The 12,397-nt window shown below is 37.2% G+C and overlaps 1 protein-coding gene across 2 annotated transcripts in view; it reads right to left on the minus strand.

Moving 5' to 3' along the window:
* The window catches only part of CEP126 (centrosomal protein 126), a 56,799-nt gene extending 47,865 nt beyond the window's left edge, over positions 1-8,934 (minus strand). For both annotated transcript variants that reach the window (XR_009245358.1, XM_058663991.1), the window contains exons 1-2: positions 8,514-8,934; positions 5,483-5,602 (exon numbers count right to left, since the gene is read on the minus strand). Coding sequence is in view for 1 of the 2 variants with exons in the window: in XM_058663991.1 (XP_058519974.1) it covers positions 5,483-5,602; positions 8,514-8,641 (248 nt within the window). In the remaining variant the exon portion in view is untranslated. The remainder of the gene's footprint in view (positions 1-5,482; positions 5,603-8,513) is intronic.
* Positions 8,935-12,397: the final 3,463 nt, after the last annotated feature.

Consider the following 12,397-nt stretch of genomic DNA (forward strand, 5'->3'; position numbering starts at 1 on the left):
TCTCCTTGGAATGCACAAGGTTAGGGGATGGTTGGTAAGAACTGTTTTAATATTTTTAGTGCCTTGGGTTACTATTAACTATCCTGCTAGAGACCTTCCCTGGATGGAGCATTATTTGAGTCTAAATAACTTGACTTCCGGAATTAAAACAGCAGATCTTCAGTGGTCCAACCTGTGTGGTAGGCAGAAAGCTACAAGGGGCAGATAGTTTTTGTATCCCAAAACACCTCCCCACTCCATCCCATCATAAGGAGGTGCTTCCACTACTTGACTTAATTGCATGGGAAGTCTAAGCCAGCTGACTAGGCAAGAAAAAAAAAAGCATTGAAAATGATAGATGACATGGTATTCTATATAGAAAGATGAGGCTGGCATTGTGACACAGTGTGCTAAGCTGCTACTTTGAATGCCAGAAGCTCATAATGGAGTGGCAGTTCAAGTACTGACTGCTCTTCCCCGAAATCAGCTTGTATCTAATATGCTGGGAAGGTAGCCCAAGTTCTTGAAGCCTGAACAGCCAAAATAATTTTTAGGAAGAACAAAGTTTTGCCTTTCCTAATTTCAAAATTCAGTACAAATCTGTAGTATTCAAAGGTACTCGCGTAAAGATATGCTTACAGACCAATGTCACAGAGTCTAGAAATAAATCCTTCCATATATGGTTATTCAATTTTCTGTAAGGGTGCCAAAGCCATTTTCTAAGGAAAAACAAGCTTTTCAGCAAATGATCTTGGAAGAAAAAAATGCTCATATGCAAAAAAATAAACTGAACTCTTACCTTACCGTATGTGCAAGACTCAAAATTGGTCAAACATATAAACATTAGAGCTAAAACTCAGAAGACAGCAGAGAAAATTTTTTGACACTAGATTTGGCAATGGTTTTTTGGCTATGACACTAAAAACATTGAGAAAAAATAGATAAGCTGGACTCCATAACTGGAAACTTTTATTATCAAAAGACACCACCAATAAAGTGAAAAAATAACATATGAAATGGGAGAAAATGCTTGTAAACTAAACATCTGATAAGGATTTAGGATATATAGAAAACATCTACAAGACAACTTTGACAAGGGTCTTGAACAGAAACCTTTCCAAATTAGCTATACAAATGCCAAGAAGCACATGTAAAAATATTTACTGTCACAAATAATAATTTGGAAAATGAAAATAAAATCATAATGAAATATAATCGAAGACTCATTTAGATAGATGTCACCAAAAGGTCACCAAACAGAAAGGATACAATTGCTGGCAAGGATATGGAGAAACTAGAATCATTTTGTACTGCTTGTGGGAATGCAAAATGATACAGTCACAGTGACAAATGGCACACTGATTCCTCAGAAACTTAACCATATAATTACTATATCACCAAGCAATTTTGCTTCTGGGAATATAGCCAAAAGAAAATAGGGGTTCATAATTTATACATTTGCCTTTTTCCTATTTTACAAAAGAAGTTTATTTATTTATTTGAAAGATAGAGCAACAGATAAGAAAAGAAAGAAAGAGACAGAACTTCCATCTGCTGGTTTCACTAGGTTCTCCCATTTGGGTGGCAGGTGTCCAAGTCGACCTCCGTCACCTTCCCAGCAGAAGGAAGCTGAATTTTAAGTGGAGCAGCTGGATCTTGGGCCGGCACCAATATGTGATGTTGACCTTGTAGGCAGTGGATTAACCCTCTGCATCACAAGGCTGACCCAATATACCTGCTTTAATAGTAGCATTATTCATGACAGGTAAAAATGGAAAAATAATCCATGTTTCTATTGACCTATCAATGGATAAACAGAATTTGGCATATGCTTATACAGAGAAAGGAATATTATTCACCCTTAAAAAAGAGGGCTGGGTTGAAACAGAAGTGGGTCTAGCTCTATAAGGGCAATGTGAGGGATCTTTGTGGTGAGGAAATGTTCTGTGTCTTGACAAATGAGAGTTCACAATAAAGGAAAGGGCAGAAATACTGCATAAAATCCATTGTTTTTTAAAATATAAACAAAATTGGTAAAAGCATTGGCCTAACCAATAAAAAGGGAGAAGTCCCAAATTAATAAAATCTGAGATGAAAACGAGGATATCAAACCCAGATACCACAGAAAGTAATTCCATAAGGAATTATTATAAGCAGCAAGACTGGGAAATACAGAAGAAATCTAGGTACATTTCTGGATACATAATAACCACAGTGAGAAATGAAGACAGAAAAGCCAGACAAACCAATAACCAAGATAGAAATTGAATCAGTAATAAGGACCCTTTCAACAAAGAAAAGCCTAGGACTGGATTGCTTCATTGCTCATTTCTGTGAAACTTTTAAAGATTAACTGATTTTAATTCTCCTCAAACTATTCAAAGCCATATAAGTGGCCTGGGGGTTAGGGGAGTGCTGATTAACAGGTACAAAGTTTCAGAGAGTAGAAGGGATGATGCTGTAGCACAACAGCTTAAGCTACTCTTATGACCCCCACATCCCACACTGGGATGCCCCATTCAAGCAGCAGCTGCTCCACATCCAGTCCAGCTTCCTTCTCATGTACCTGGCAAAGCAGCAGAAGTTAGCCCAAGTGCTTTGGCTCCAGACACCCACTCGGGAGGCCCAGATTGAGTACCTGGCCCCCCGACTTGGGCCTGGACAAGCCCTAATTGTTGCAGCAGTGGAGGAGTGAACCGAAGGACTGAAGATCTCTGTCACTCTGCCATTGAAATAAATATTTCTTAAAAATTATCATGAATTAGCATGGTTTTCTACTGCACAGCACAGTACCCAGATTAACAATAATTCATTTTATATTGCAAAATAACTAAGATAAATGCTAAGAGTGTTTTAACTATGAGGGAACATTTCAGGTGCCATATTTTCTAATCTTTTCCAACAAAGTGGATACAACTGGAGACCACTGTGCTTAGTGAAGTAAACTAGACCCCAAAATACAAATATATTTCTTTGACTTGTGGAAATAATATATAGAGTACAAAAAACGTAATGCATATGAATAAAATTTTCACCTTGAGATTTAATTATGATTTATAGCCCCTGTGAATACTCCTTCTGAGCAGTGGTCTAATTTCAACTTGTTTAATTTTTTATAGAGTGGAGTATTAAGCCTGTGAGTATAAAGTAAATTGAGAGTATGTTATCACAAAAGCTAAAAGGAAAAACAGTAAGGAATGAGAAAGGATAGGAGAAAGTAGGGTAGAAATTATCAGTATGTGCTTAAAACTGTATATATAAAAGACATGAAATCTGTTCTCTTTATATAAACACACTTGAAATAATAAAATTTTTGGAGTTAATCTGGAGTCTGTTTGGAGTTAGGATTTCAACTTTGTTGCCTAATTGGGGTGCATTAAATCAGATTATTGCCATTTTCTAAGTCTAAAATTAAGACTAACAAAATACTTTTTTTCCTGATATATCGCTGAATTATTGATATTCAATTAGCTATGTATGTTGACTGAGCAAATATTCATTTACTTATTTACTAAATGATAGCCCTGATTAGTGAAGTGAAAACAATTTAGAAAATAATTTCCTTTGTATGTACATCTTAAAATTACTTGGTCTACAAAGCAGCACACTGAATATTTGAGAATGTGATAAAATATATAATGCAAAAAATGGTCTATAGAAACTCAAAAATATTTATTCTGTTCACATTAAATAATTAGTGGAAATAAACAAAGAGTTCTTAATGCTAGGAACATTTTCCTTTGATTAATTCAGGGGACACAGCACTGTCCAAGTATAAATCACAAATGACCAAGCAAAACAAAACACTTACAAAAATCTCCATAAGCATAATCTAAGTGAACAGAATAAACATTAAATTTGTCAGTAATTTTGCTTTGAGTTATTTAGAACTTAAAAGATTTTCATTTAATTGCCAGTTTATTCAGTATGTCATCAGTTACTTGAGACTGTAACTGAAGTTACAGATTACATGCAGAACACACAGATTTGTCCTTTTCAGAATAAACATTGTTTAACATTTTCTTTCCAAAAAAATAGATAAATGGAAAGATAATGGTAACCAAAAATACTACATCTATAGACAAGTTTCTGAAATCCAGAAAGGTATTCATAATTTGGTTCCATTTTTAAAAGGTGAAATACAGGGACAAATGTTTAATGTTTTAAGATAAATTTTTATGCCTTTACATTTCACTCTAGGGTAACAGGAAAGTAAAGCATAGTAAAATTATATTGGAAAATTTTCTGCCTCCTAAAATTTTTAAATAAAATTTTCTCCTCTATTACTTTCTGCATCAGAATTTAATGAGTATTTGATGACAGAATATGAGTATGAGTAAAATTCCATTTATAAAACCTGCTATTTCATAAATCAAGTCAATGATTAGAATATAAATTATTAATAGTATAAGGAGGAACTGTCACACTGTGGTATTTTTATATATATTCTGAAATTTTATATAATTTTGTTTTTTTGTCCTACATAAGAATTTCTTGAGAAAGATGTTATTAATTCCAATTATAAAAGAGCAAACTGAGGCTCAAAGAGATGAAATCAATGTTCTAGTGAATAAAGCTGAGTTTTTTTTCTCTTTTTTTTTTAAAGATTTATTTTTATTACAAAGGAGTTTGTTTTTTAAGGTCTCTGACTCAAAAGTCTATTCATCTTTACTGAATACAATCACGTACCTTTCAGAAGATTCAGGAGCTAAGAGAGAAAACCAGAAAACAAAGCAAACAAAACCAAAAACAAGCCTCACTAAATCATTCCAGAAAATTAAAGAGTTAAGCTAAAGAGAACTATAAAATACAAGCACAAAATATTACAGGTAAACAATTCTATTTCCCAAGTGAGATTTGCAACATATGACCGATGATGTTGTTAATAGACTCTAGGGGTTTTCTGCAATTCACATATTGTAGAAATATGGACAAGCAGCAAGATAATATTACAATGTGCCATAATTACTGTCTTGAGAGACATCTAACAATTAAAATATCTTGAAAAATACCAGGTAGTGATTGGATACTTTGCAATTTTACTTTGTTTTAATTTCCAATTTATACTAGGAAATAGTTTTAGGCAGTTATTTATAAAATCATTCTTTATACATTTCCACTTTGTTCACATTTCCTCCCATTTTTTGTAATTGAAGGAATGAAGGTAGCATATTCAGAAAACCAATACACAGATGTGAAAAATAATATGACGGACTTAGTTGGCAGTCCTTTAATTCATCAAATGATTTTAAAAAACAAAAAATATATCTTACGATGTGTCATGACACTGTACAGCGAGAGGTTCTATGGTAAGATCACTACGGTCATAGTCGGTGAACTGTACAATGTATTACTCTCTTTGCACTTCAGGCAGAAATATTTATGATGCTGCATGAATCCTTGTGTTTTATAAATAGAGAATGGTCATCATTTTTTTATGAAGCAGTGAAACAATTAATGTTGACTGAATGCCTATGCTTCTGAATATAATATAATCACTTACTTTTTTCTCCGGTTTGAATCCACAAAATGTTTACGTGCTCGACTTCGGCATATTTTTTGTTGTTGTAATAATATCTGGCGCTCCTCTTCTAAATTTTTCTCTAAATGTATTTTCATATCACTGATGAAAGCATCAAGTTAAGAAAAATGGTTTACATGTTCTATAGTTGAATATTAGTGACATCCAACAAAATTACAGACTCATCCTAATGATGTAATAATGCTTTCATGGAAAAACTGGCATGTTTACACATTAGTTTTAGCATATGACCAACTGTAAAAAAAATTGTGACTCACTACTAGAACTTTTTAAATTATTATTTTATTTTATGACACAGTTCCACAGGCTCTGGGATTCCCCCTAACCCCTCCCTAGTCACTACTAGAACTTATGGCATATCTTAATTCTTGGGCAGGGATTGCTTTTATAATTTATGAGCTCAGACAAGGAGACAGAATATTTTCATTAATTTGATAAGTATCTGAGTACTTACTAACAAGCTGCCGTTTAGGCATGTATATAAGAAAACGAGAGAGGACTGCATTTAACTAACTTGATGAGTTAAACATTTTGATGCATCCTTAACATGCAGTATAAAAAGTCATATAAAATTTTAAAAAATGAAATAGCAACATAATTGGAATGTTTGGGAGGACAGTTATTTTCTTGTAGATTTTACTACAGGTTACAACCATAAGAGACTAGTAAAACCAAACCAAATATAGTCATATGAATCCTGAGTTTTTCCAGAAAAGTAAATGAGCATTTTGGTTTTGCTAAACACCAACTCATTTGAAAGTTATTACCTAAAATTTGACTTCTCTCAAATTGTAATAGTATAATTTTATAAAAAATTAATATTACAAGTTAAAATAATAGGATTGATTTTCCTATTTAGTGATTTCCATTTCACTGATTATCCATGAAATCTGTCAGTAATTCTGTTTTGAATTATTTACAACTTAAAAAATTCTCATTTAATTACCAGTTTATTCAGTATCTCATCAATACATGGGAATGTAACTGAAGCCACAGATTGCATGCAGGACACACAGATTTGTCCTTTTCAGAATAAACATTGTTAAACATTTTCTCTCCAAAAAGATAAAGGTTCAAAATTCCTTTTATGGGGTTCATTTAAATAAAATTATTTTATGCCTCAAATTGACTCATACTGGTAAAACATAATACAAATATATAGTAAATTTCATTGTACATGATTTGTTCATTTAAAGTTTATTAATTTCAGTATCCTATGGTGTTTTAGTAATGGTATTACGTATGTCAAAATCCATGTGTTAGGACTTTTTGGTTGTTTGAATCTAGGCTAATGGGAGCTTATTTCTTTTTAATTATATTGCTCTTTAATCATCTTTGTGTCATAGGCCATAATTTACCTGCAGTTTCTACAAGATTTCATTCTACCTCAAGACAAATGTCCAATACAATTACACACATGTATTCATATTTGTATGAAGTATTCCTGAAGGATTGATAAAGATGAAGCAGAAAGGGAAGAAAATCTTGTTTTTTTCGATCACGAAAACAGCTAAAAGTTTACCTTCTTCTCTTATATAGTATGGCGGTAATATCTAGAAAGGAAGTTGTACTTTTCTTGCCGCAAAGTGGTGAGTTTTAGTAGCTAGCCATCTTGTTTAAGCCTAGATATTACTACTCCTATTGCTGGGATCATAGAGGCAGAAACCGCATGCATTATGTGATTCATGACACGCATCTTACATGAGCTTTCTAAAATATTGTTATGAATATTTATGTATGAGTATGTGGGGTAGTAATGAAAAATTAGTGAAATTAATAGAATGATACACTGTCCATGAATGATTTACAATGCTTCTCCTATTTTCTGAGTTTATTATAAATCAGTGTCCATGCGGCAGAGTCAAATGCACACAGAACATAACCGTGTTCATATCAGAGTGTGTATCTTGGAGAGGACAGTGTTAGCGATTAGAAAGGCAAAAGTCAAACTGAGTGGGACTAATTATGAACAGATGAGAGGAAGTGAAAGCTGCTATTGTGGGATATCATTTTGAAAACCTGTCCAAAGAAAGAAAATACAGAGGGGCTGGCAGGTGTAGGGAACCTTGTTCAGAGGAGTGACACTTGCCCTCGGTGAGGCTCTGCACATACCCGTTTGCCTCTCTGGGACGAAGTCGGCCAGGGAGCACACGGTCCACACAAATCGCTTGCTTGCTTGCTGTTAAAATTCCAAAAGTTAAAAGGACATTCCAGAAGATGTTTGAGACGACGGGGCTAATAAAGCAGGGGTTCATTTGTGAAGAGAATGAAGATTAGACACTACCATCACTGCCAGCTTTATAAAGACCCTGGAGAATTCAAAGGTTAAATTCTAGTCACAAAATCTCTGAAGGAATAAATATGGTTTGTGTAGCGTGGAAACAAAACTCATTCGCTCGATTTTCTGCAAGGAAACCACCAGTAACATCAAACAACCAAACCCGAGGGCAAGTCAGAGGCAACGCAGCCTGGGATTGTCGGGTCCCCTGCTTCTCATTTCCTCTCGGCTGTCTGAAAAGACTGGACACACAGAGCAAACACGCCACTCCAACGGAGCCAGCAGCCCTGCTACACACACCGCGGGTGTGCTAGGTTATTCTTACAACACTTTCTTCAGGATAGCAACACCTCTCACTGTTTTCTCATTTCTCTAAGTGGCATTTATCAAGAAGTGATTAATCTGTTGGGAAAGACTGTAAAGTCATAATTCTAAAAGGCAAAAAAAATAACTCGCACAGCATACACAGTTGCTATATTTGAAAAGTCCCCAACATTTTACAAAGTTGATGAGCGGGGTGGGACAACCGGGCCGAGCAGGGGAGCGGGCACGGATGGGATGTTGGGAGCGGGGTGGGAGGGAGGACACCTGCACCAGGATGACTTGCTGGTTTGCATCACCTTGCGTCAGTTGGTCCTGGGGAGCCAGAGGGGAAAACACGGCCCCGTGGCCAACACCGCCACCACCCCGGCAGCCACGGGCTGGGAAGGATACAGGTAAGCGGCAGGTCGGCGACGCCCGGCGCTCTCTCGAGGGCTGAGGGGCGCTCTGCCACCGGGGTCGGAGGAGTCAGCGCCCAGGCCAGCTACGGCGCTCCTGGCTCCCGGCCTCCCGGCCAGCATCCTTCACCTCAGCGCCGCCTCCTCTCTGGCCCCGAGCGCCTCCTCCCTCATGGCAGCTCGGTTCTCTCAGGCCCCGCGTCACCAGCGCCAGAAGCTTGGTCGCGGCAGCCCCGGGTCCCGCGGTGCGGCGCTAGGGACTGTGGTGGCGACGGCAGCTGCGACTGCGAAGACGGTGCCCGGCGAAAGCAAAGGTGGCGGCACCCGAGCCTTCGCCATGTTGGTAACCAACCGACGCCGCGTCCTTCGCGACTGAAACCGGGGCGGAGCGGCGGGGCGGGCGCCGCTCTCGAGGAGCCAATAGGAGGCGCCAGCGGCCGCCTCGCCCCGCCCCCCACGTTCCCCGCGACCCCAGAGCGCCACGTGGTGGCCCGAGGGGACCGTTAAATGCTCGTTAGAGTCCTGTACCTCCCGTTCCAGGAGGCTGTTAACCGAGGGTATTGAGAGGCAAAGTTCCCACAGCAGGCAAATGCCACTGGGCAGATTCTGAAATAAAGTCTGGATAATGAAGTGTTGGATTCGTTGTTGAGCTACCCTATGTGCACTATCACTATTCTCAAGCGCCAGCTCTTAAAAAAAGTGCAGATTTCTCTTCCCTGCATTCCTCCCACCCACTTGGTGATGCTTCTCCCATTCCTTCTGCAGTCATCATCTTTGCCGTTGCCCTACTTAGAAAGTCTACATTTCACAAGTTCCCAACGGCCCTTGCTTGCTTCCAGATTCTGGAAATGGACCAACGGAAAAGGCGGCCTGGAAAGGAGACCAGATTTAAACTAGCAATCTCTCGGGAGGATATACTGGGTCATGATATTGAAATCGTGTCTGGAGTTATGTTTTTGAACTAATTTAAAGTTTATGTGAATAAAACTTGGGAGAAATCCTAGAATTTTTTGTTGGAGTTCAGCATAAAAGCTTTTCTGACTGTATTTTGGACAGTTTTTGTTTTTTAGTGGAAAATGTACAAAACAAAGATTGTTCATTATTCAAATGCCTCCTCTGCTTTTGTGTATCATGGTTTTCATTTTTACAGTCGAATTAATAACTTTTCCAGCTGTAACTGCTTGAAACAAAATTTTTACAAACTTGGCTACTATAACAAATTGGAATGTGTTGTTGGTAGTGAGATTTTTAAAGTGCCATAATAAATTCCAATTTTGACTTTAGGCACAGAACTTTTAAGTTCCTTTTAGGAGTGTGACAAGAGAATAAAATATATAACTAAACAGAAATACTTGGACAATTACCTAGCTTGGCAAGTTTTAAGTTGTGCTAGTTGTGCTAATCAGGCATTGTCCTTGATTATATTCCTATTAATAATATCACAAGTCTGTCTCTCAGGATTTGTGAGCTGGCAAAGTAGGGCAATGCAAAATACAAATAAAATGAGAAAATTGTGATGGCAGTTTGGAGTATTTGGGCACATTTGTTTTTCTGAAAGTGGCTTTGTCTATTAGTCTGGTATCTTGTAACTCTTAGCTACCTTATTGTCCTATTGCATGCTATATTATCATTAAGAAAAAATTAGTTTTTTTAAAAAATAAGATTTCCTTATTTATGTATTTGTAGGGTATAGTAACAGGGAGAATGGGGGAAGAGGAATCTTCCATTAACTGGTTCACCTCTCAAATGCCCATACTAGCCGTGGCTGGCCCAGGCTGAACCAGGAGCAAGGATTTCCAGATGGGTTTAGTTTATGGGTGACAGGGACTCAAATACTTGGGCCATCATTTGTAGCCTTATAGATAATTAGTAAGAAGCAGGATGGGGAGTAAAGGCAAATTCCATCCAATATAAGATATGATGTCCTAAGTGGTAGCTTAACATAATGTTAGTTTAACCTTCCAAAAAGATCAGGGCAGTTGTTATGGGGAATCTAGACCATAGGGAATAAGACCAGAAACAATGAAACTAGTAGCAGATGAGAAGAAAGATGACAGAGAATGGAGTACTAGGATGGCAGTGACAGAAGTGGCAAGATGTATTTATAGTTTGAACTTCAGCCAATAAGCTATGTTGATGGGTAGTTGAGGCAAGTGAGAGATGAGACAAAAGAGTCAAACAGAACTCAGATGTAGGACCGCAACAAACGGATAAAGGTGGTTGTCATTTACAAACATGGGAAGAAATAAATAGGGAGAGGTAGAGTAATTATTAGGCTTCAAATATGTTAAATATGAGATGTTTATTAGAATCCAGCTTCATTAGGATGGTCTGATATGTTGGTAGTGATGAATTGGCAACAAATGTTTACAGAGGAGACTAACAGTCACTTTATGGTTACAATGCATATTCACATGACTTGCCAAATTTAAATTCTAAGTTAAAAGAAACACATCAGACAAATTAACAGAATAAATAAAGATTGGAGAAAAGACAGTCCTCAGTTCCAAGGCAGTGAGCAGGGGCATTCAGAGGCCAAACACAGAGGCCAGGTAGAGAAGTCACGTGAGTGGCCACTTCAAGACATCTGCCTTATTGGTACATATTAGCAGACTACCTATAACTTGCAGAAGCTCAAATTTTTTTGTGATTGGCTGAAATCTGAACATCACTTTTTCCCAAAACCAAAATTCACTCAGAAGGTACATTATGGTTTGTTGTAGAGGAACTTAGAGTGTGGATTCAGCCGCAGGCAACTGCATCTTATTTAACAACTGTTATAACCTTAAAAGTTGTGTGACAGTTTGTGATGGACAATATTTGTGCATTCACTTTCATTTTGGCTAAGCCTACATTTTCCATCTTCTGTTGAAATATTTTCTTGTTCAAATAAGGATTTTCTAAATTTGTCTGCAGACAGGCTGCGAAAGAACAAAGAATTTTAATGTCTGGCTGTTTAAAAATGGCTGAAGTTTTGGCGTCTTCATTTCCATTTTGTAGGAGGGCTTCAACTAGAAATATAACATTAAGGATATATATTCTTTTACTCCTGATACAGATTATAAGGGCCCTAAACCTTATCAGCAACATTAGAATGGCATATAGACCAAATGAAATCAAAATCACACAAACTTTTGAATGCTTGCTGTTTCTCACGCAGTGTTTCCCACCAGTGTTTTACATATATTACATAATTTAATTCTCTCAAAAATACCCACTATAAAGGGGAGGTAAGTGAACAATGGTAACAAAGAACTATAGTAATCAGCTTTCTCAGGTTTCCAGAGGATCTATATTCCTAACCACCTCTTGCTGCCTCATTGGCAAGTTTCAGTTTGAATAGTAAGTGAGGAGAAAGTAAAGTGGTAAAATAGATAATGCATTTCTTCATTAAGTGATTATGAATGCCTATTTATATCAGTTACTATATACTCATACTATAAATATTATGGCTTGATCTGTCCCCATTAGCTCTCAGTCTAAGAAAGAAGTTGTAGAAGAAGTATTTTGAAGCAGAAGACAACTCAGGAAAGTTTGGATTTGCCTCTTCATTTTAGAATAATGACTTTTAGACAGGCTTGTAGAATGAAGGCAAGGAAACATTGTGAAAGAAAAGCTGCAGACTCATGAAGGCATTGATCTAGCATATATCAGAGAATGCTGATTTTCCTGTAACAACAATTTCCTTATGTTCAGAACCTAATTTTTTTTTTTTTTCGAAAGGCACAGTAAGAGAGATTGAGAGAGAGGGAGGCAGGGAGAGACATCTTCCATCTGCTAGTTCACTCACCATATGGCTGCAATGGCCAGTGCCAAATTAGGTCAGTGCCAGGAGCCAAGAACGTCACCTCGGTCTCTCACATGGGTGTAGGGGCTGAA

The sequence above is a fragment of the Ochotona princeps genome, chromosome 4, assembly GCF_030435755.1.
Source record: "Ochotona princeps isolate mOchPri1 chromosome 4, mOchPri1.hap1, whole genome shotgun sequence".
Classification (NCBI taxonomy): domain Eukaryota; kingdom Metazoa; phylum Chordata; class Mammalia; order Lagomorpha; family Ochotonidae; genus Ochotona; species Ochotona princeps.